The 22,909-nt window shown below is 38.5% G+C and overlaps 1 protein-coding gene across 1 annotated transcript; it reads left to right on the forward strand.

The window, feature by feature from the left end:
• Nucleotides 1-1,052: 1,052 nt before the first annotated feature.
• LOC106873528 (uncharacterized) lies at nucleotides 1,053-13,782 on the forward strand. Its single transcript, XM_014920918.3, has 4 exons — nucleotides 1,053-1,299; nucleotides 5,140-5,477; nucleotides 11,373-11,551; nucleotides 13,564-13,782. Exons 2-4 carry the CDS (start codon nucleotides 5,147-5,149, stop codon nucleotides 13,780-13,782), a joined length of 729 nt encoding a protein of 242 aa, XP_014776404.2. The 5' UTR covers nucleotides 1,053-1,299; nucleotides 5,140-5,146.
• Nucleotides 13,783-22,909: the final 9,127 nt, after the last annotated feature.

The following is a 22,909-nucleotide window of genomic DNA, read 5'->3' on the forward strand; positions in this document are numbered from 1 at the left end:
TCTGTGTTTGAGGGGAGAGGCAGCGCATGTATGTGTGTTTGTACGCCTACATCTTCCCCGCCAATAGGCAACCGGTGTTGGTCTGTTTACATTCCCGTACACTATCGGTTTAGTAAATGTGACTGACAGAATAAGCGGCAGACTTAAATAAGACTTAAATAGTTATGTCCTGGTGTCGAAATGTCCAGCTAATTCTTTCAAGGTAATGCTCCAGCATGGCTGCAGTCCACTCACTAAAAAACAAGTAATAGACAACATAAAAAAAAATAAAAGATACAGTCGTACATAAACTGTTCAACTGTGGCATAAACTATAACATCTGCACCATCATTACTAGAGCCACAACCACACTACCATCGCAACTAACCACCACTTATACAGCAAAAATATACCGCAACTACAACCTCAACATTAACACCACCACCACCACTGCAACAACAATTGCAACGTTAATACAACTACCACCAACCCCACTATTAACAGCACTATTTTTGTAGCTTCCTTCCTTCCAACAACAACAGCAACAACACCAACACACGTGTCACTACCAACACGCTACCACCACAATCACGCCACCACCATAGCAACATAAACCATTGTAGCCAGCGACCATCACCCCCGCCACTACTACCACTATCACCAAAACAACCATTAACACTACCACTATCACTACCACCATCAAACCACCAATACCACCACCACCAATACCACCAATACTATCATTGCAACATTCACATTAATATCAAAACTACTGTAACTATAACATGAACACAAACAATACTATTTCCACCACCACCACCAACATCACCACCAACATCACCACCAAATCTACCCCCAACTCCAATACCAACATCATCACAACACCATCATACAACATCACTACGATCACCATACCAAAGGCTCCACAAAGCGGCCATCATTACTACTACTGCTACCACCACTGTCGACACCACCACCGGCACCAACAATAACGACAGCAACAACAACAATTGGAAACGTCCGAGTGACAATACAGATGTGTCTGAAGTGCGTTCAAGGATGTAAGTCAGTAAACAATGACATAGAAATCGAATGTAGCTCAACTTCAATTGAGAATTGTTTACACTAGACTCGATATAAGTAGACTCAATCGACTTTCGCGAACAGTTGAGACATCTCTGATAACTGAAGACATTGACTTTAATGAACAATTCAAATATTTGTGGACATTCGATGGTTGTTCAGTGGTAACAGTTGATAGCACAGAGAACAGTGAACAGACTTTAACAAATACAGTTGTTAGCATCATCTCTAACAAAGGTAAGTTTTGTTTCATTGTATTTTACAAAGGGTTGGAACATCAATATTGCTGTTCTCCTCTTAACTTTATCGGTGTACATTCCAGCACTGTAGCTGTAACTAGATCAGTTCAGTGATATTGTTTCTGTGGGTCTATGATTATCCGCGTGTCTTTGCTGTGTGTACATCAGATAACATTATACCGAGGGTGTTGTAGTATACGGTATATACGGATAGACTCCACACAACACACTATGGAACAGAGTATATATATATATCCAGATACAACTCGGCACGTATATTTCATAGTATTGTTGTTGTTGGCACTCCGTCGCTTACGACGTCGAGGGTTCCAGTTGAACAGCCAGCTCATGAAATTAACGTGCAAGTGGCTGAGCACTCCACAGGCACGTGTACCCTTAACGTAGTTCTCGGGGAGATTCAGCGTAACACAGTGTGACAAGGCTGACCCTTTAAATTACAAGCACAACAGAAACAGGAAGTAAGAGTGAGAGAAAGTTGTGGTGGAAGAGTACAGCAGGGATCGCCACCATCCCCTCCCGGAGCCTTGTGGAACTTTAGGTGTTTTCGCTCAATAAACACTCACAACTCTGGGAATCGAAACTGCGATCCTATGACCGCGAGTTTGCTGCCCTAACCACTGGGCCATTGCGCCTCCACTCATTTTATAGTATAGAGCAGGGATTTTCAACAACCATTCTTTATCTGTGTAGCTTTTGATTACTATTTTATTCTGGTGGAAAAGCCATTCAATATTTAAAAACTAGTTTTATAGATACTGTAACGGGTAAGATTCATTAGGTACACAATAATATGAAATGTCAGAGTCAGCAGTTGTGACAATAAAAAGTTGTTGTTATAACGGCATGTTGCAGGATGCGAAAGATGAACAATGCATGGAGTTTTGAGTATTTATTTACCGTTACGTTGAAAAATACCTTACCTCGACGGGCAGGTTATAACATTCGAGAGCATGTGAAAGAAAGACGTGGTAGAATTTTTCTTTGCATAGTTTGGCGTATACGAATCCACAGATAGCGATAGAATGATGTTGTAAGAGAACAGAATTAGAGCTAGTGAAAGTTGTAGGGTTGTGGGACATTGTCTCCCAGTTGCTGACAGTAGATTTCATTTCTCTCGCTGACCATTGTCTTAGTAGCTGCATTCCTTGTGATCATGATAATAGCAGCCTGTTCCCTAACTAATTGAGTCGTCACGAGCCGCCTTGCTCCGTTGTCGACAAGTGACCACTTGGTTTTTGCTTGGGGTTTCTTGTTTTTATAACTATCCAGAAGGATAGACATATCATTGAGAACAATAGATTTAGTTGGTGTTCTTGTTATCTCTATTCTAGCTTTTGGTGAAGTAGAAGAGGTTACGAAGGGTCAAGTGGTGAAGACATTATATCGGGGGGGGGGGGGGCTTAGCTAAAGGCATCTGGAAAATGTAAAACTGCTGTCAGAGAAAAGCCATTGTTTCACTGTGGGAAAAGTTCTGTTGCAGTGTTAATTTAAATTTGGCTATGGTGGATCGAATCCACTTCATGCTTGCAAGATCCACTACATGTATATATATAAACTCCACTCAGAATGTTTTACTCTATAACATAGAGTGTGTATAGAGCAGAGTTGGGGGAAACGTTTTATGTTCAAATAAAACATTAATGTTAACGATAAGGATCCAGTTCAGAAATTCAAACAACAATTAGTGTTATACCTATAATTTTAAAAGATACTATTATTTTGAAAACCACTAAACATTTTAAAAGGTGCAGAATTTCGGAATAGGTTACCCGCTCAATAACTTTTAATCATTTTTTGCAGTTTTATTTCGGATTTCTGTGTTTTAAGCACAACTGTAATAACCTTAAACAAGTAATACAAGGGTAGATAGCAAAATATAATGAGTTGGTTCTAAATTTGAAAATTAATTAAAAAGATAAGTTTATAAATATACTTTAACATATTATATCTATATATTTTCGTTCAGAGATGTCAAGTAAATATATATTTGAACAAAAATATATTATTTAACCCGAAATACTTCGTTCATGATATTATTCTCGTTTTCAATCATCAACTATCAGTTACTAGAATTCCTATCAGTAATTTCATAATTAATAACTGATCCAAAATAATTTGTGCATTTATTCTTCCTTATATGCAAATTCAAAATAAATATATACTCTTTTTACTGTTTACTCTTTTACTTGTTTCATGCAAATTGACCCCAGGACTTATTCTTTGGAAGCCTAGTACTTATTCTATCGGTCTCTTTTGCCGGACCGCTATGTTACGGGGACATAAACACACCAGTATCGGTTGTCAAGCGATGTTGGTGGGGGGGACAAACACAGACATACAAACACATACACACATACATATATATATACATATATACGACAGGCTTCTTTCAGTTTCCGTCTACCAAATCCACACACAAGGCTTTGGTCGGCCCGAGGCTATAGTAGAAGACACTTGCCCAAGATGCCACGCAGTGGGTCTGAACCCGGGACCATGTGGTTGGTAAGCAAGCTACTTACCACACAGCCACTCCTACGCCTATATATATATATATATTTTTTTTTTTTTTTTTGCTTGGAAATTGAAAAACAAAATATGTATGTGAAAAGGTTAATCCACAAAAATATATTCCATATTTTCCCCTCAAGCATTGTATAGCTTTCAGAAAACCACGCTTAGCCCTTTAGATAAAGGGCAGCTGTTGTTACTCTTTTTCTGGACTATTGGTCAATCCAATAATTACCTTCGGTCAAATAACAGTCAAATAACATGCTTCACAAATCACAAAACGTATGCTTAACAACCGTAAAACTACATATCATCCTCGTTTAACGTCCGCTTTCCATGCTAGCATGGGTTGAGATAATCAATAATCAATAATGTAATACTACATTCACCCTGCAGCTCTCGCTCTCTCTCTCCTTCACTATGCATATGTCTATCTCTTTATCTCTCTCTCTCTCCTTCAGCATGTATGTCTCTCTCTCTCTCTCTCCTTCAGCATGTATGTCTCTCTCTCTCTCTCTCTCTCTCTCTCTCTCTCTCTCTCTATCTATCTATCTATCTATCTATTTCTCTCCCCTTCTCTCTCTCTATATATATATCTATCTCCCTATTTCTCTCTCTTCCTCTCTCTATCTATCTATTTCTCTCCCCTTCTCTCTCTCACTTTCTCTCTATATCTATCTATTTTCTCTCTCCCTCCCTCTCCCTCTCTCTCTCTCTCTTGTTCTCTCCTTCAGCATGTGAGTGATGTGTAATTATCTCCATTCTTTCTCTCTTGTATTCTATTATTCTTTCATTTCGTGTGCTTTCTCTACCTTTCTCACAGCTGATTCTCATTACCCCTCACCTTTTTTTTATCTCTGTCTCTCTTTCTCATTCTTTCTATCCATCCATAAACACACCTGTTTTTCTCTGTACACAATCCTTTATCTGGAAATCTAAAATCCAAAAAGCCCCAAACCAAACTTTTTTGTGAAGGGTGGTGCACATTAACGCAGGGGTTGTTCTGTGTGCAAACAGCTGACCACCGTGACCTGACTCACTCAGGTATGATGTGGCAACACTTGGCAGGTTAGCTGTCCCTTACTGCCAAACATCAGGTATGACTCGGCACACCCAGCGAGAAGATGTCCATTTGCTGTTTGCTGGCTTTTGTTCTGAAATAAAAAAAAAAATCCTGAAATTCAGAGCACAATTGTCCCCAATGGTTCTGGATTAAGGATTGCATACCTGTACTATATTACCTTTATTCTTCCTCAGTATCTCATCCTTCTTCCTTTCTTCCTTTTTCTTTCTTTCTGCATATTCCAAGGGCTACAATGTTCCAGTTTACATCTACCTGTCCAGCTGTGACCACAATGCTGATATTAACTTTTGCAATAACTCTGACCATTACTTTGGGCCAGGAAGATACGGAATCCGCCTTCCAATATTTAGGACCTGGCTATACCTATAAGTACATTGAACCATCACCAACAGAAAACTTCTACCCAAGCCAAAATGTAATGGAATGCGCCATGAAATCTTTATACAGTGGCTCACGATTCTTCAGTTACCACAAAGTCAGTCGTCTTTGTAAGAATTACTCAGCAAGAAGAAAATTAACAATGTCCACTACACAGGACAGCAATGAGATATCTTTCTATAGAGGTAGGTGAAGCAATATTATTATTATTATTGAGTGAGAGAGCAGCACATGCCATCTAAGTGACACTGGGATACATATATATGAAGCCCAATATATCCATCATGACTACCCGTCTGATAAGGGTACATCAGGTACATGGATCACAACCATTTGTGCATGACACGGTGATCCTAAATCTAAATAAACAGCACATGATTTTGCAGGTGGGGCCCAGTTAGAATTTTCTTCATGTCGAGTAGCCCATCCCGCTCAAAAGGACCTTGGATAAAGTTTGTTTCAGGATAATGAACGAAACACCCATGTTTCCAGAGTTGAATTATTCAAACGCCAAAGAATTCCTCTCAACACATGGCTATGCTGCTCTCCCACTATTTCTGCTTGTGATCAGAGATGCACATATTGTCAGCCACCAAGGGACATACTCAACTGGTTAAAATCAAACAACTGACAAACAAATTTGTGGTATAGAGCAGAATATTTGCTGTAGCCCATCAGCAAGTATCCCAAGACAAAACAAAGTACATGATAACACTTCCAATCAGTTAAGATCAGAAGCCATGAGAGCCACTGCCTGGTACTGCATCAGGGCATTTGTTATTATCATTATTATTATTATTATTATTATTATTATTATTATTATTATTATTAAGGCAGTGAGCTAGCAGAATTGTTAGCACGCTGGGCAAAATGCTTAGCACCATTTCACCCATTGCTACATTCTGAGTTCAAATTCTGCCAAGGTCGACTTTACCTTTCATCCATTCGGAGTCGATAAATTAAGTACCAGTGAAACACTGGGGTTGATGTAATCAACAATTCCCCTCCCCACAAAATCCAGGCCTTGTGCCTACAGTAGAAAGGATTATGATTATTATTATTATTATTATTATTATTATTATCATTATTTTATGTTTGACTTTGCTTTGCATTTGTACAAGTTGGCTCCAAGTCTCACCCAGAGACCTCAAGAGACAACAAGTTAGAAGTTCATGTTGGTGTTATACCTAGGGTGTCATATATTTGGTTTTGTACATAGTGTTGTTCTAGAGAATGTTTAAGAAACTATAAGAAAATTATGAGTTTGTTTTAAAATTTGAGATTAAATAGACAATATTTTACGCAAAATATGGGCAGATCCCATGAGCACTATTGTTTGAATTTCTGCCATTTTGGGGTTTCCTGGTATGTGAGTTAGGTAGCAATCAGCCTCTTTTGCTATCATTTCTAGGGCAACTATGACAACAGGTATTGTTTTAGTTTTGAGGTTCCACATTTTGCTAATTTCTATTTCAAGATCTTTATACTTGCTCAGTTTTTGGTAAGTCTTGACAGATATGTTTATATCGAATGGAACAGTCATATCAATGAAGAGGCATGATTTTTGTCTGAAGTCTTTCAATATTTGGCCTATTTGCATCTATCTTTCTGTCAGTTTGAATGGTGAAGTTCCAGAGGAGTGAGATGTGATCATTTTCAAGCACTGGGGGTGGTTTGTGTTCCCACCATTTTTTATCATAGGGCAAGTCCAAGTTTTTGCAAATTACCCAGTGAATACAATGTGCAGCTCTATCATGCCTGTTGAGATACTCTGTAGGCGCAAGAAAACTGCACATGGAGACAACATGATCAATGGTCTCATTTTGTTGTTGACATACATGACATATTGGGGAGCTGCCATTCTTTAATATGTTGCCCTGGTAGTTCCTTGTAGGTAGGCATTGATCTTGGGCTGCTATGATAAACACTTCTGTTACTGATTTTAAGCCAGAAGACACTAACCATTGATGGGTAAGGGCTTTGTCAACATCGGCATTATTCGCTCTCTTTGGGTATTTGCCATTGAGAGGGTTTTCTTGCCAGTTATCAGTTATAATATCTAAGGTAGCAGTTTTAGCACGGGTTTTCACATGCTTAGCTTTTTCTGTGTTTGTTTCTAGTACGTCTAATTCTGGAATTTGTTGTATTTAGAATTCACTTATATATCCCTTTGCCTGTTTTGTTACTGAGTAAGATGCTTTCTTGCTTTCATGTTTTGAGACAAGTTTTAACATCCAATCCTCAGAGTTTTTCAGGTAGGTGTCTCAGCCAATTGTGGCAATCTTCATTGTTAATAACAGTTGTAAAAGTCCACGGCCTCCCTCTTTTCATGGCAGATAAAGTCGTTCTATATCCTCTTTGGGGTGGTGCATTCAGTGCATTGTCAACAGTTTTCGTATTTTTCTGTTAAGATTACATATTTCAGTAATTGACCAGTTAACGATATTGAAACTGTCAGTCACGACTGATATGGCTAAAGCATTGATCGCTTCAATCTTGTTTCTTGCATTCAGCTCTGTGTTAAGTATTGCTCTCATCCTGAAATAACATTCTCTTCTGATCCTTTCCCTCATCACTGAATGCTTGATATTGTCCCCTTCAATTACCCCTAGGTATTTGTAGCTCTCCGCTGGTTCTAACTCTTTTATGACATTTTGCTGGTCATGGTTAACGTTAGATGTTTCTGTCATATTTCCTTTGATAAAGGTAGCTTTTGCACATTTATCAAGGCCAAATTGCATCCTGATGTCATCACTGAATTGTTTAACAATCGCTAGTAAGCCCTTGAGTTGTTGGTCATTTTTTATTATTGTTGTTGTTGTTGTTGTTGTTGTTGTTGTTGTTGTTGTTGTTGTTGTTGTTGTTGTTATTATTATTATTATTAAGGTGGTGAGCTGGCAGAATCGTTAGCATGCTGGGCAAAATGTTTAGCAGTACTTCATTTGTCTTCATGTTCTAAGTTCGAATTTTACCAAGGTCAACTTTGCTTTCATCCTTTTGGGGTCGATTAAATAAGTACCATCTCAGTACCGGGGTCGATGTAATCCACTTAACCCCTTCCTCAAATTTCAGGCCTTGTACCTAGAAAGGATTATTATTATTAAGGTGGTGAGCTGGCAAAATCATTAGCACACCAAGAAAAATGCTTTGCAGTATTTCACCTGTTGCAACGTTCTCAGTTCAAATTCCACCGAGGTTGACTTTGCCTTTCATCCTTTTGAGGGTCAGTAAAAATAAGTACCAGATGAAAATTGGAGTCGATGTAATCGACTTAGCCTCTCGCCCAAAACTGCTGCCCTTGTGGCAAAATATGAAACCATTATTATTTTTTTTTTTTTTGGTATAAAGCTGTTGGAATCAATTGGGTGTCGGAAAGATATGCCTTGCAGTATTTGTTTCAGTTCTTTAAGTTTTGAGTTCAAATCCTACTAAGATCAATGTTGTCTTTCCTTACTCCCATCATTAACTAGTGGACATTAATGTCTCTAATCCTGGGGCCCATTGAGCTGCAGCCCAGTTTTCATGGCATATAAGTGACTGAGATCACAATATCCTCCCTGAACGAGACACCTGTCTGTGTCACAGCTGATTGGAGTGAGGCATCGTGAAATGATGTGTTTTGCTCCAGAACACAACGCCCCACCATGTCCAGGAATCAAAACCACAATCTAACATTTATGGGCACAACACCCTAACCACTATGCCAGGCAGCTTCATTTTCATCATTTCGGGGTTAATAATACAAAGTAGTAATCAAGCCTTGGAGATCGATGGTATCAACTAACTCAAACCCCTCAAAACTATTCACCTCCTGGCCAAATCAGAAAGTATTATATTATTACACTTGGGAACACAGAATTTCATGCCTGAGATATTAGACCCTATTTTTAGGTAAATTTTGGTCGTTGGCTCTAAATATGTCATCAGTTTTTTTCCATTGATTCTAGTTAATGAAATATGTTATACCCCTAATTGCTATGCATACAGCCAATAGGGTACAAGAACTAATGACTACAAAACATTATTGTTGCCTTTTGCCTTTTGAATTGAGAAAATACAAGAAAACTATGTTTATTTATGATTAAATTACATTCATAGAACCTGATAATAATGAAACAAGCGTAGAAAGTTATCATTGATACAATGTTGATTTACTCAGATGTCTCACAAAAGCACAGTTCTTAAGATTTTCTTGATGAAGTGTCCTGGTACAAGTGCGTTGAATCGTCCACCATCATATGAGTATCCCAGTGTTCCTGTGATCTTTCTGCCATAGTTCTTAAATTTTGGTGGAACCATTCACTCTGTTCATTTAGGTCACCAAGATTGTCTGAGAAATGATCCAAGTTGCTGAGGAGGGGAAGCTCATATTACAGCCCCAAGTTGATGGAAAGAGAGAATGTTCTGCACTTGTTCAGGGTAGTTATCTGCTTCATGCCTCCAGAAAAATCTCTTACAACCAGAATGAATGAAAACTATGCATCTGCCTCAATATTGTTCATTGACTCTTGGAAATGTGGATCTTTCATGAGTACCCTTATTAGTGGCCTGACGAAAATACCTACCTTCAGTTTTCCAGTTGGAATATTCTGCTTGTGTAGTCAAAACAGGTTCATTCTTTATTCAAAGCCTTCACATACTGTTTCATTAAACCTAGTTTGATATGCAATGATGGTAAAATGGTCTTATCTTTGTCAACCAAGGGCTCTGCAATCACAGACTTTTCTCTATCGACTGTTTTCACTTAAAGGTCATTGTTTTCTTGCTCACTGCTCATCCCGAGATCTACTATCCCGGAGACTAGTAAAGCAGAGATACTGGGTGCATCCACTCTTTTGACCCTGGTGAACATTCACCATCAGCCATCTGTGATAGTGGTATTATATCTTTAGTAAGACCAGGGTGATTATTTCCTGCTCCCCAGTTGTCTTAGATAAGTGGTCAATTAGGATTGATCCATATTTATTGCTATTGTGTAGAAACCCATATTTTAAGCTCTGCTCAGAAATGTCTATGAATAACTGCCATTGGTACATGCTTTTCATCAACAAACCTTGAATATCGATGTAAAAATAATCCAAATTATTTTCCTCCGAGAAGAAGGGCATTAAATCCATTTCTTTATTGTGATACTACGTGATATTGGAACTGGTTGCAGTAAATTCTTTTCTGTTAGCCTGGACAGCAACAATCCTGTTGATTTCTTCAAGGCATTTAGTTCTCTAATGTGGCTATTAAGCTCTGACTGACAAAAACCTCCTGCCAAGTTCCTTCATATCTGTTCCACTTTTTCCCACAAGAACTGTCTACAGCAGAATTAAAGGATTCATCTTCTTCAAGGAGCTCTTCCAGATGAGTGAATGATGGGACACTTACTTTATCAGAGTGTACAACAGGTTGTTCTGCAGAGTCTAGGTCAGGATACGTCCATTTCTTCTAATTATGTCCATTAATAAACTTTATGTTAAGCAAACAGAAGTAACAGCCATCACTGTAGTTTCTCTGTTCTCTCCAGAATATTGGTATGCCAAATTTTCAGACATTTTCTCTTGCCAGTAGTCCCCTGCTGCAGTTACTCACAACTTTTTCAAACAATGTGTGAAGCCCATGTTTTGACTTGGTCTCCCAGAATTAGAAATGAATTTTCTCCACTCCTTACATGTGTATTATTCACAGATATAGCAGAAAGAATCTGGATGGTTCAAAAGCTTTCTTTGTGAGGAAGTCATATCAAGACGTCATGAAAATGACAGAGGTAGATTTAGTTGATAGACTTGTGTAATACCAATATTCAAATTACTAACTATTAAAATTTTACATAGTGTTTCCACATGTGACAGAAATGTTTTCAGTGAAAAACAAAATTACTATTACACAGCAGTTAAATGACAATCCTGTTTACTTTTGGCATTAACAGGGAACACAGCCTGTGACATGCTCGTGAGAAATATTAGAGCTGCTAGAAACAAATGAAAGTCATATTCTTATTCAATAGCGTGAACTCAAAATTACAATCTGAAGTATGAAAAGAAATGTTTAAAATTTACTTCATGTTGTTATTAATATTTTCTGTATTTCAGTTGAGGATTGGATGAAAGTCTATGCCATATCAAGAGGCACTGGTTCAGATGTCCGTAACTCTTTTCTCGGTTATGGAACTCCTTCATCATGGAACGTAGACAAATGTAAAGATAACATTTGTCCTAACTTCTTCCGGCATCCCCTCTTAGACACCTGGGATTCTTTACAAATTGATGAGGTATGTACAAACACACACACACACATACACACACAATACTTCAACACACTTGCATTCACGTTTTTTTTTTTTTTGCATGTTTCAGTCACTGAAAATAATAATAATCCTTTCTACTAAAGGCACAAGGCCTGAAATCTTGGGGGAGAGGACTAGTCAATTTCATCAATTCCAGTATTTCATTGGTACTTAATTTATAGACCCTGAAAAAGATGAAAAGCAAAGTCAACTTTGGCAGAATTTGAACTCAGATTGTAGCGACAGGCAAAATACTGCTAAGCACTTCATTCAGCATGGTAACAATTCTGCTGGCTCTCTGCCTTACTGAAAATAATGATAAGAAAAGAAATTACAATGAAGGTGCATGGCTCTGTGGTGAGAGCATTGAGCTCACAATCATGAGGTTGTGAGTTCGATTCCTGGATTGGGTTGTGTTGTGTTCTTGAGCAAGACACTTTATTTCACATTGTTCCAATTCACTTAGCTGTAGGAATGAGTTGTGACATCACTGGTGCCAAGCTGTATCAGCTTCTGCCTTTCCTTTGGATAACATCGGTAGCATGGAGAGGGGAGGCTAGTATGAGTAGGTGACTGTTGACCTTCCATAAAGAACATTGCCCTGACTTGTGCCTTGGAAGGAAACTTTCTTGGTGCAATCCCATGGTCATTCATGACCGAAGCGGGGTCTTTACTGAGCTGGGTCCATGCTGGGGTACCAACTTGAAGGGTTTTAGTTGAGAAAATTGATTACACTACTTACTTTTTTTTTTTTTAAACTGGTACTTATTTTATCAAACATGCATGTAAACAAAGCAATACCAGTTGTCAAGTGGTGCTTGACACACACAAACACAAAGGTAGCAAAAACACACATATATAATTATATGTGAAGGAATTTCATGCAGTTTCTCTAGACAAATTCACTCACAAGGCATTGGTAAACCTGGAGTTATTGTAGAAGCCACTTGCCCAAGATTCCCGGCAGCAAAACTGAACATGAACCCATGTAGCTGAATTTCTAAACCATACATTTATGCTTGTGCCTTTAGTTGAAAATTTTTTATCCCCCCAATACACTGTGTAATCTAAAAGTATGGAACATACATACTGAAATGTGGAACATACAGAACTGAAATTTTAGTATTATAAATATTGCCTTGATATCATATGGATTGATTTCCCCGTTAACCGACCACTTGGATATGTAATCTTAGATTTCCAAATAATGTCTTCTAATGAGGTCGACCAAAGTTGTAATGCTGTATTCACATGCGATGGGAAACTGGACAGTGTATTCTGTCAATGCCAGTGGTCCTTAAGGCTCTATTCTTGGACCAACTCTATTGTTCCTCTACATCAACAAATTTCTTGCCAATATAAATCAATTCATCAATGCTCATGTTGATGTTCCTGCTCTTTATTCTAGTTTTTCTAGCAATCCCTCTAAGAAATGGGACAAAAAGTGACTAGTAACTTTCAGCTCTAGCAAGACCAAATTCCTGTCTTTCAGTAGGAATAGGAAGCTGGATCCCTATCTTCCTCCCATTTACATAGGTTACAGGCCAAAGGTAAGACAGTCAAACCACTTGAGGAAAGGTCTTCTTTGAAACTGTTTGGTCTTACTTTCTCATCTGACATTCTTATGGTTCTTAAATATAATCAGTTGGCAGGTATGCTTCCAGTCAACCGTCAGGAGATCTAGGGGTAGACCAGGAATGAGAGAGTGGGATAATATCCATAGTTTCAGTTGGTCTCACATAAGAATCCAGCAGGAAAGTGTGTTGACGATTGTTTCTGATCGGACCCTATTGAGCAGGTGCCTAAGGAAACAATTACAATCGTACAAATGGTGTGTGGTGAAAATGAACAGATGGCTGGAAAATTGTGATGCCTGTTCACAGTAGTGAGTAGCAGGGCTATAGCGTTTACAATAAACAAGGCATTTGATTCTCGAAGGCAATATCACAAAATTTCTCTTTCTTCTTCTGTATTATATATGAATATTATATTTTCAGGTGAAACTGGTATTATACAAAAATCAAACACCTGTCCTAAATATGGTCTTTAATGGACGAAATACAACAAGAAAAAACTGGTTTTCTTTTGAAAACCTGAAAAGTTCCCCATGGAATGACTTGAATCAAGGCATGGCCGAAGTATTCTCAATTAATGGAAATCAGTATGCTAATTTTATCACTTTATGTTATTTAATTGTGTTTCTTTATGTTCTGTGATCAAATGCCCCAGCTGTTAACTTTGGTTTTCATCCATCGGATACCAATATATAAAGTATCTCTCAACTCCTTTATTTAACCAAATAAACTTTATGTTTTTGTTGTCCAAAACACCATATCATATTCAGAAATCATTTTTAATTATGGATTGTGGTACTATGCTCAAGTTCAACTTTGACTTTCAGCTTTCCATGGACAATATCATAAAGTACCAGTTTCTTCAACTACATGACAGCCACGTGACTTCTTTCAGAAATACAGAAAAAGGAAGTAAAATAAAACAATTCAGTTGTTCCTAATGTTTAAAAGGAAAATTCCACTGAATTTTCGTCAAGTAGGTCATCCAGCTCGGGATAGGATGCAGAAGAACTGGGTCAGCATCAGAATGTCAGGCACCACATACATCAAGGTGATCTGCACTAGTCTAACGGAATACAAGTTGGTGACAGGAGCAAAAATGAACCAGCTGGTCTATTTTGAAAGATTTTCGAGCCTGCTGCTGCCATCGATAACTTCCAAGCACTTCTGACTGGCAGTGCTACCGAGGAGCACTGCCAGTTTGAGATGAACTCAACTGGGTACAAAAGTGCTGGAAGGTGTGACTGTCCAAGATATGCACAGAGTGACAAAACCATTCCGCATGCACTCGTGCACTGTCAGAGTATTACTAACTTGTGAAAATATGCTGAACAGCTGTTATCACGAGTGGTTCAAATCCATCTATCAGCCAAATCCATCATGAGGATCACCTCAGCCCTCACCTTTATCAAGGTAGGGCAGGCAGTGTTCCTCTGTCTAGTAGCTTTGGCGAAAGAGGTTGTGTGATGGATGAGGCTGAAATGATTCAGGAAAGACACCTTCGTCTTCGGTCAAGCTCTCATCATTTATGTTATCACTTTGTATATATAGTATACTTATGTAAACTCCATCACAAATTGTATTCTGTCCTTATGATGCCCCCCTTATCTATGCCCTTGTGGCTAATAGAAAAATTATTATTATCATCATCATCATCATCATCGTCATTATTTCGGTTTTGTTCAGGTTCGGTCTTATTCCTGGTAAAATTTATGTGGATAGCGTGTTACTACTTGTAACCTTAGGCGCCCACAAGCTTCCAACAGTCATTCAAGTGCTTTGGCAGAATCATAAGCACACCAAGCAAAATGCTCGGTGGTATTTCATTCATCTTTATGTTCTGACTTTGATTTTGCTTTTCATCCTTTCGGGGTCAATGAAATAAGTATCAGTTGAACACTGGAATCAATGGCATCAACTGTCCCCTCTCCCAGATTTCAGACCTTGTGCCTATAGTAGAAAGGATTATTATTATTATCTACTTTTAATCTGCATGTTTGTTACAGTCACTTGTCGAGACACACCCAGTGCCCTGGGGCGAGTGAAGGATAAGAGATGTTACAGTATGACTGAAAGCTTGGGGAGGGGAAGTAGCGAAACATCTTCATGTAATACAACACAGACATTTAAATTGATAGGGTTTTTCTAAGGATGTGGGCAGTACTTGTCAGCACAATCTTTCGGATTTCTCTGAGACATGGTTCTCCTGGGAACTTATCTAGATGTTTCTAACATCCCTTTTTGTTATCATACCTAGGTCACCTACAGTAAGAGGGACAGTTCTCGTTTTAAGATGTTACATCTTTTGTATTTCAATTTCCAGGTCCTTATATTTATTTAATTTGTCAAATTCCTCGACAGATATATTTTTATCAGTGGAAACACTTACATATATTAGTCTACAAATATTTTCTTCCCTACCTTTAATAATTATGTCTGGTCGATTAGCCTGGATCATTCTGTCAGTGTTGACAGGAAAATCTCAGAGGATATTGACATTTTTACATTCAACAATTGGCTCAGGATGATGTTCATATCAGTAAGCAGGAGTGCTGATTTTCTAGTGTTTACATATTTTCCAATGTAAATACTGTCCTACCCTATCATGGGGATTTTTGCATTTGTTTGGCGCCAGCAAAGGATATCACGAGATAAGATGGTCTATTGTTTCATCAAATGTGTTACAGAATCTGCATTTAGGGTCTGAACTGTTTTGAAGAACGTTAGACTGGTAGTTTCTTGTGAGCAAGCTTTGATCTTGTGCTGTCAATATAAAACCTTCAGTCTCTGTTTTCAGTCTTGAACTTCTCAGCCACTGATGGGTTATTTCTTGATCTACATTAACATTTCGACTTCGAAGTATATACTGTCCATGCAGAGACCTCTGGCTCCACTGCTCCTCAATTTGTTTCTGCCCATTCTTTTTTGCAGTTTGCTCGATCCATTTTGCTTGTTTTGTGGTAGTGGCTTCAGGTTCTTCAAATATTTCAGGATTAATGTCAAGTTCAATTGCGAATTTGCAAGCTTCCTTGACAATTGAATGTGATTTTTTGCTGCTTTCATGTCTGCACACAAGTGGCAGCATCTAGTCCTCTATACTAGATAAGTACCTGTTCATTGCTATTGTGGAGGTCTTACAGCACAGTTCTACCTGCATCATTCCTCTCCCCTCATTACTTCTAGGTAGGGACAGATGATCAGCATCTGCTTTTGAGTGGTGCATGTTCTTAGAAGTTAGTATTTTTCCTGTCTTCCTGTCCAGGCATTAGAGTTCTGTAAGATTCCAGTTAATGATGTTAAAACTATATTGGACTACTGGAAGTGCCAGGGTGTTAATGGCTTTGATGCGATTTTTAGAGTTCAGTTCAGATTTTAGTATGAGTCTTATTCTCCTGTAATGTTCCTTTCTTATTTTTTTCCTTCATGGTAGCATGTTGTATACCATTTCCTTCATTTATCTCCAGGTATTGGCAATTTTCTTGTCAGTCGAGCTCCTTGATGGTAGAGTCAGTATCTAATTTAATGGAAGATGTTTGCCTGAGCTTGCCTCTTACAAAAGTTGCTTTAGCACACTTATCAAGGCCAAAGTCCATCCTGATGTCATTAATGAATTCTTTAACATCTGTTAGCAACCCTGCTAGCTCTTCATTATTTCTAGCAAACAACTTCAGATTGTGTACATAAAACAAATGGTTTATTGTTGCATTGTAAACTTTGAACCCATACCTAGTGTTATTTAGTTCGTTTGAGAGTGGGATCAGTGCCATGCAAAAGAGCAAAATGGAAAGAGAGTCACCTTGAAAGATGCCTTGTTTGGTGTTGATGTTGTTAGTTTGGCTCATCCCATTACTATGGTTTAGAAGGAGATGTGTGTTCCACTTGGCCATGATACCTTGTAAGGATTATGACAATATTATTATTATTATTATTATTATTATTATTATTATTATTATTATTATTATTATTATTATCATTATTACTACTTCTACTACTATTACTATTATTATTATTATTCAATTGATTTGCATTTTATTTTATCTTCCAACTGGGTCTCAGCCAGAGACCTTAAGACACGTGTATGTTAGATGGAGAGAAACTTCCAGAGAATGTGGGGCATTGACATCAACACAATTTTTTTAATCTCGTAGATTGTTGACTTCCCAGGGATCTGATCGAAAATTTGTCAGTACCTTTCTTGATCATTCTCAGGGCACCTACAACAACAGGGGTGGTTTTGGTTTTTAATTGTCACGTCTTAGATATCTCAATCTCAAGCTCCTTATATTTCAACAGTTTTTCAAATTTCTTTGCTGAGATGTTTCTCTCAGTAGGCACAGTCATATCAATTAGCAGGCATGTTTTTTGTCTTAGGTCTTTGATGACGATGTCTGGTCTGTTAGTATTTATTTGTCTGTATGTATGTATCCCATAATCCCATAGGATGATAACATTCTCTCTCTCAGTGACTGGCTCTGGATGATGTTCATACAAGTTCTTAAGGTGTGGGATTTCACAGTGACAGCATATATTCCAGTGCAAGTATTGGCCAACTTGATCATGCCTGGTTTTATATTCTGTAGAGACAAGGACTGAGCAACCACCAACAACACGGTCTACACCCTCAAGTTTGTCATTGCAGAGTCTATACTTTGTGTTTACCTCATTGTCTGTGACATTAGCTTGATGATTCCAAATGAGGGGACTCTGATCTTGTGCCGCTAGGATAAATCCTTCTTTTTTGGCTTTCAAACCAGCATTCTGTAACCACTGATGAGTTCTTCTCATATCTACATCAGTTTCCCCAGCTCATTTGGGGTATTGCTCATGCAATGGTTTTTCTTTCCACAGTCTTGATATTACCTTCAAGCTTTTGTTTTACACCTTTTTGCTGCCTTAGTGGGTGGTGTGTCCTCCTTATCATCATCATAATCAGGAAGGTTTAGCTCTCATCTGTATTAATATTCTTCCTTTGAGATTGAGTGCAGTTTCTTACTCTGTACATGTTGCCTTACCAGCTGCGTCATCCAGTCGATGTTACTTTTGATGTACACTTGAAGTCCTATCATTGTCATTTTATAGAACATTTCAAGTTGGATTATCCCTCTACCACCTTCCTTTCATGAGAGATAAAGCCTGTGGACGTCTGATTTTGGGTGGTGCATCTTGTTTAGTGTCAGCAGTTTCCTGCTCTTTATGTCCATATGCTAGAGTTCACTCAGATTCCAATTAATGACATTAAGGTTATACTGGACAACTGGTACTGCCAAGGAGTTTATAGCTGCGATTCTATTCTGGGAGCTCAGTTCAGTATTCAGGACTATTCTGACACATCTATAATACTCTTTCATTGATCCATGTTGAATCCCTTTCCCTTCTTGTATCCCAAGATACTTATAAAAGCTTTGTTGGTCCAGGTCTTAGATAAATGTATCATGATCACTTTGGGTCATGGTATTAGCTGTCAGCTTACTATGTTTGAACGAAGCTTTTGCACACTTATCAAGGCCAAATTCCATATTGATGACATCACTGAATTTTTTCAGTTACTAGTAGCCCTTTCAGGTCCTTATCATCTTTTGCATGTAATTTCAGATCATCCTTGTAGAGCAAGTGTGAGATGATCTTGTCCAATATTTTGTAATGGTAATTTGTACTATCCAGCATGTAGGACAAGGGAATTAGGGAAAAACAGAAGAGAGGGGAGGGTGAATTGGCCTTGAATATTCTGTCACATATGAGCCTTTCTCATGGTTGAGAAACAATTTTGTGTTCCACAGTGCCATACTGTGCTGTAGAAAACATATTGCGAAAGGAGTGATCATGTATATATTTAATGCCTTTAAGATTCAGCTTCTGCCGAGGTCGATTATGCTTATCATTCTTTCAGGCTCAATGAAGTAAGTACCAATCATGTACTGGGGTCAGTGTAGTAGACTTAGCCCTCTCCCACAAAATTTCAAGTCTTGTGCCAAAAGCAGAAAGGATTATGGTAATTGTTCAGTTTAGGGATATCAAAAAAGTAAATAAAATCCAAGGGGGAGATAACTAGTAAAAAGACATAAGTCAACTTAAATACCGTAGTATGGTGACATGGCAAATTATAATTTTCGCATGTGTATAGATTCATAATTAGTCGATGCCATGCCAACCACTGAAGAATCTTGTCTCATGATTCAGCTAATTGGGTGATATTCCAAGATTCCTCCACATGCCATTCTGATCAATTCCAAAGGAGCACAAATGTAATTTCAATCAAGAACAAAATAAGAATTTTTAACACTAACGTAAATGCGGTGTTATTGTGTGGGGCTGAGACATGGCAAACAACAGTTAAGTCAAATAAGCAAATACAATCATTCATCAACAGGTGCTTGCATAGTATACTTAGAATTAGATGGCCCGAACACATAAGCAATATGGAGCTATGGCAAAGAACAAATCAAGTTTCGATTAGGGAGCAAATATTTAAGAAAAAGTGGAAGTGGATTGGTAGCACAATTAGAAAGGACACACCAAATGTAGTGAAAAGTGCTTTACAGTGGAATCCGGATGGATATAGAAAGAGGGGTCGGCCTAAGAACTCGTAGCGTAGATCAACACAAAAGGAACTAGAGAAAGGGGGACATTCATGGCAGAGTATAAGTACAGAAGCCAAAAATTATGAAACATGGAATTCAGTTATAAGTAGCCTATACTCTGTGTTGGAGGGTTAAAGGCAAAAAAAAAAATTTTTATTATTATTATTATTATTATTATTATCTATATTAATATTATTATCATCATGGCCATCAGCCTGGCAAGCCACACTTTTTATAAAGAAAAAACACAAAATAGTTTTATTTACACTCTTCAATTTATATCAGCATGGAGAACAAGTTATTTGCTGTTGAGTGGTGAGTTTATTTTCCTGTTTTGTCCCCCAATTTTGAGGGATAGGTCAATTGTTTTGGGTTTTTTTAAGCAAAGTTGTGTGCATTTTCCCCACCAACATGAAGAAAACACAAAACACGGAGATGCTTATATGTGTGAGAGAGGGAAAAAGTGAGGTGCGTCACCAAATGTCAATGAGAGTGAGAGTGCATGTGTGTGAAGTGACTTTGGTCTGAGAAAAAAACAGACTAGAGTTGTATTTTTGTCAGAAAAAAGGACAAAAAATGACAAGGGAGCCAATTTTTTCAAGAAGGATCACTTGGAAGATCTTTTGAAAAGCAAGGGCTCTGTTTTCAACAACATTATTCGAAGTGAAAGCATTAATTTCAAAAATGTAAGCGGTGAAAGCCCTTCCGTGAGTGAGGCAATGGATGAGTTAACTACATATAACAACAACAGCAAGAACAACAACATCAGCAGCACTATCAACAACCACAATAACAAAGGTGACAACAGCAACAACAAAACCAACAACGGCAGCAACAACAGCAATGACAAAGACTACAAAAGATCTGAGACACAAACTGGTAGAACGGCTTGGAACAGCTCTTCAAAACCTCCTTTGGCTGGAGCAGCCAAGTCATCTCATCAGAGAATACGATTCTCCAAAAAGGAACTTAAATATGCTAGACAGCTAGTCGAGAGGGAGAGAATAGCTGTAAAGTTAAATACCCCACCTGAGACAATCCAGGATACAATACATCGCACAGTGACGTACTTCACAATTGGGTTAAAGTCAAGGAGGGTGGAAAGAGCCACAGAGGCTCAAATACAACAAGCTTTAGATTCCATCTGGAATCTAAAGGAATATATACAGAGAGGAAGGGCTTATGGAATGGTGGATGTTTGATTCCACACCGAGGAAGAACCCAAACATCACTCTCTGAATCCCCTCAAAAGCAAAGAGCTGTCGCTAGTTCTTTACTACTGTGGTCAGGGACTGCCAAAATTATAATTCAGTAGATGCTGCCAGAAATAGCCTTTCCTTAGCTAATTGCAACAGTGATGATAGACATTGAGAAAAACTTGAAAATCTTCGAAGCCTATCAGACAAAAAAGGAGAACCAGTCTGAGATAACCATAGAACTCATACAAACAACACAAAAGAATGTGGATCTCATCCCAGACCAGATCCTTCTTCCTGGGGGCAGCATAATTCCAGTCAGGGTAGATGGAAAAATAGCAAAGTGCCACTTTGCTTTTCACCTAAGTATTTAAAAGCTGATTGCCCTAAACAAAACGAAAACAAGAGACGGGCACCTCTCCTCTCTACACCAACAATAGCCACCAGAACTCCAGCAACAACAGCAGATTCAGCTGTAGTACCACTAACACCAACAAGCATACCAACACCGAGTTCACCCAAACACTTCTCAGCACCCAAAGATGTTCCACTTCCCAATGCAGAGCAGGAGGACATCACAGCTGGAGAGACAGACTGCGATGAGGACTGGCAGTTAAAAACGATAAAATGTAAAAGAGACAGAAGGAGAAATAAACAAATGGACAAACAACAACAACAACAATCCTCATCCACACAAAAAGTGGAAAGGAAAAAAAATCAAAACAACAAAACAAAATATGCCCAAAATGAACACTACATTAACACCACCACCTGTGACACCTAAAAGACAAGCCATTCCACACATACAACCACAAAAACAATCATAACCACAACAACAACAACATCAAACATAAAGACAGCAACATTATGAACCACATGGCAATAAACTCAAAACAACGATGAATCAATGAAATATATAACAGACACAGTGGAGCCACAGTGGCCCAGTGGTTAGGGCAGCGGACTCGCGCTCATAGGATCGCGGTTTCGATTCCCAGACCGGGCGTTGTGAGTGTTTATTGAGCGAAACACCTAAAAAGCTCCACGAGGCTCCAGCAGGGGATGGTGGCGAACCCTGCTGTACTCTTTCACCACAACTTTCTTTCGCTCTTACTTCCTGTTTCTGTTGTGCCTGTAATTCAAAGGGTCAGCCTTGTCACACTGTGTCACGCTGAATATCCCCGAGAACTACGTTAAGGGTACACATGCCTGTGGAGTGCTTAGCCACTTCCACGTTAATTTCACGAGTAGGCTGTTCGGTTGATCGGATCAACTGGAACCCTCGACGTCGTAAGCGACGGAGTGCCAACAACAATAACAGGCACAATCATCACACCAAAAGATTTTGTCACACCCACATTCTTCCTACCTGCACATATACAAATCATTCAAACAACACAAAACATATATGCATACTTAAATACCCAAACCCCACAGGAAATTGGAGATTTTTGAGGGAATATCACCAAAAGAAGTCTTGGAGATTTGCTGTTTGAAACACCCCCAAGACAATAGGAGGGACGAGCAATCCTACCCTCCAAACAAAACCAAATAAGTCTGCTTGAATGTATATGGCCTGGGGTCATCTTGTAAGCAGGGTCACCTGCTCAATGACCTCAGGGAACTGATGGAAAAAGCACCTGCCCCAAAAGTCAGGGCACCCATGGTTTTTATGGGATTTTTCCATGAGCAGCCCTTAAACGTCTCCTTCCTATTGAGGATTACACATTGTTGATCTCGTTTTGTAACTTTAGTCTTATTTACACACAAAACCCTCACAACTACACACACTCACACACATACATTTTTTTTTTGTTTTGTCCTCTGCTGTCCATAATGTTTTTCTTCAATGTAAACCCTTATAGTTAATATGCGTGCAGTTTCAAGTAAAGATGATTTTTGCAATACTCTATAATTATTATTATTATTATTAATCTGTCAATAAAAACCTGTCTCAAGTTTGTACATCTTCCTCTTTCTGGCTTGCAGTTACAA

Source organism: Octopus bimaculoides, chromosome 28 (genome assembly GCF_046866305.1).
Source record: "Octopus bimaculoides isolate indiv1 chromosome 28, ASM4686630v1, whole genome shotgun sequence".
Classification (NCBI taxonomy): Eukaryota; Metazoa; Mollusca; class Cephalopoda; order Octopoda; family Octopodidae; genus Octopus; species Octopus bimaculoides.

Coding starts and splice junctions, on each gene's coding strand:
- LOC106873528 (XM_014920918.3), top strand. CDS start 5,147: ATGTTCCAGTTTACATCTACCTGTCCAGCTGTGACCACAATGCTGATA. Junction 5,478..11,372: donor TGAGATATCTTTCTATAGAG/GTAGGTGAAGCA, acceptor TCTGTATTTCAG/TTGAGGATTGGATGAAAGTC. Junction 11,552..13,563: donor ATTCTTTACAAATTGATGAG/GTATGTACAAAC, acceptor TTATATTTTCAG/GTGAAACTGGTATTATACAA.